The sequence below is a fragment of the Cyprinodon variegatus genome, unplaced genomic scaffold (assembly GCF_000732505.1).
Source record: "Cyprinodon variegatus isolate N-32 unplaced genomic scaffold, C_variegatus-1.0 Scaffold183, whole genome shotgun sequence".
NCBI classification, from domain to species: Eukaryota; Metazoa; Chordata; class Actinopteri; order Cyprinodontiformes; family Cyprinodontidae; genus Cyprinodon; species Cyprinodon variegatus.
In genome coordinates, this window is record NW_015150636.1 from 880,459 (window position 1) to 882,426 (window position 1,968).

The following is a 1,968-nucleotide window of genomic DNA, read 5'->3' on the forward strand; positions in this document are numbered from 1 at the left end:
CGAGCCGCAGCGTCTACACGAGCCGCCATCTTATCAGCCTCCAAAAAGCTGTGCGGAGGTTTAATTGCCGTTAGTTGGGTTAGCAAATGTTCAGGGAGAGCCGAGCCCAGCTGGTTATCCAGAAACACGTAACGGATTTAGAAATCCAGCGCCTCCTGTTTCCTGCAGAATCTCCTTTTAAGGCTTCATTAGTGACTCACATCCTCTGAGTTTACTGTTTTTTCACTATGAAGGTCCTCATAAGTATATATAATGATCCAGAAGCCTTTTATCACCATCATAGCCAGCGGTAAACGAGCATGAAGAGAACAAGCAGGTAGAGGACGTGTCCTCCTGCAGAGACGATCCTCACTGAGCTCTGCTTGTCGGTTCCCAGGGTGCCCCGCCACGGCGGTGGCTGATCTGATCTTCCTGGTTGACGGTTCCTGGAGCGTCGGCAGGCCCAACTTCAAATACATCCGCAGCTTCATTTCGGCCACCGCCGGAGCCTTTCAGATCGGCAAGGACAGAACCCGGGTGGGCGTGGTCCAGTACGGGGACGCTCCTCGAACCGAGTTCAGCCTGAACCAACACCTGACCCGACCCGCTCTGCTCAAGGCTGTCAGTTCGCTGCTTTACAAGGGAGGCAACACCAGGACAGGTGAGACCAGAAATCTAAATAAGACATTTTTTTCTTGGATTGAGGGAAAAGAGACATTTTGCCAATGGAATAAGTTAATTTACATTTAAAATAAGAAAACACAATTGTATTGTCTTATTTTAAGTGCATATTATCTAATTATCTTATTTTAAGAGCAATAATACTCAGAGTATCTCATTTACCTTCTGAAATTAAGGGTAAATACACTTAATTTAAGACATTTTTTACTTATTTCTAGGACGTTTTTCCAGTGAAAACAACTGTTTTGATTACTTTCACTTTTACTCCTGTAAATATCCTGGTTCCACACTGGAAAAAATTTAAAACTAGATATGTTATTTTTTCGTAAAATAAAGGTAAAGGAGGTAAAAGACACATTTACCGACAGAAGAAGACAATTTACGCTTAAAATAAGAAAAAAACAATTCCATAGTCTTATTTCAAGTGCATATTATCTAATTATTTTCTTTTGAGAGTTAAAATAGTCATTCCATTGGCCAGCCATCTCATTTACCTGCTCAGATTAAAGGTATATACACCTAATTTAAGACATTTTTTACTTATTTGTAGATTCTTTTTCCAGAACATCCAGCCAATGTTCCGCTGTTAGCAGCAGCAGCTCTAAAGTTTTCTTTCTTTGACGATCAAAACGCTTCTACGTTTCAGGCGATGCTCTGAGCTACGTCCTGACGAACGGGTTCACTGAAGCGGCCGGGTCCAGGAGAGATGTCCCCAAGGTGCTGGTGATCATCACGGACGGGCGGTCCGATGATCCGGTGGAGAGCTACGCCAAGCAGCTCAGGAGCCGCGGCGTGGAGATCTTCGTCCTTGGTGAGCGGCCAAAACCATCCATTCATCCATTTCTGTCACGCTGGGGTGGCGAGGGGTGCTGGTGTCTATGTCCTCCTGTCTACTGGCGAGAGGCGTTGTCCACCCTGGACAGGGAGACACAGAGACAAACAGAGAATTTAGAGAAGCCAATTAAAGTCGTTAGGAATCATATTCAAATATCAAATGATTCTGGCTTAAACATGTATATAAATGTTCTCTTTATCAGACCATATTGTCCCAAAAGTTCAAAAATTTCTTTAAAAAAGAAAATCCTGTCTTAAAATCTGTTTTTTTTCCATTATCTTTTTCAGGCCAGTTAGTTCTCCGTCAGCCTGAACACCTAAATTCAGCCAATCATATATCAACGGTCATCTGTCAATCAAATGTTTCCGGTCATAGCATCTTGATTCATATGTCGCAGCTAATATACGCAACGGTTGAAACCAGAATCCTTTCCTTTCCCATTGAGTTGCGTCCCAGTGTTCACGGGGATGGAC

The 1,968-nt window shown here is 43.3% G+C and overlaps 1 protein-coding gene across 1 annotated transcript in view; it reads left to right on the plus strand.

Annotated features, from left to right (window-relative positions):
• LOC107087414 (collagen alpha-1(XII) chain-like) overlaps positions 1-1,968 on the plus strand; it is a 177,562-nt gene that overhangs the window by 16,646 nt on the left and 158,948 nt on the right. The window contains 2 exon segments of the mRNA XM_015378984.1: positions 377-640; positions 1,307-1,471. Of these exon segments, the coding sequence (XP_015234470.1) occupies positions 377-640; positions 1,307-1,471 (429 nt within the window).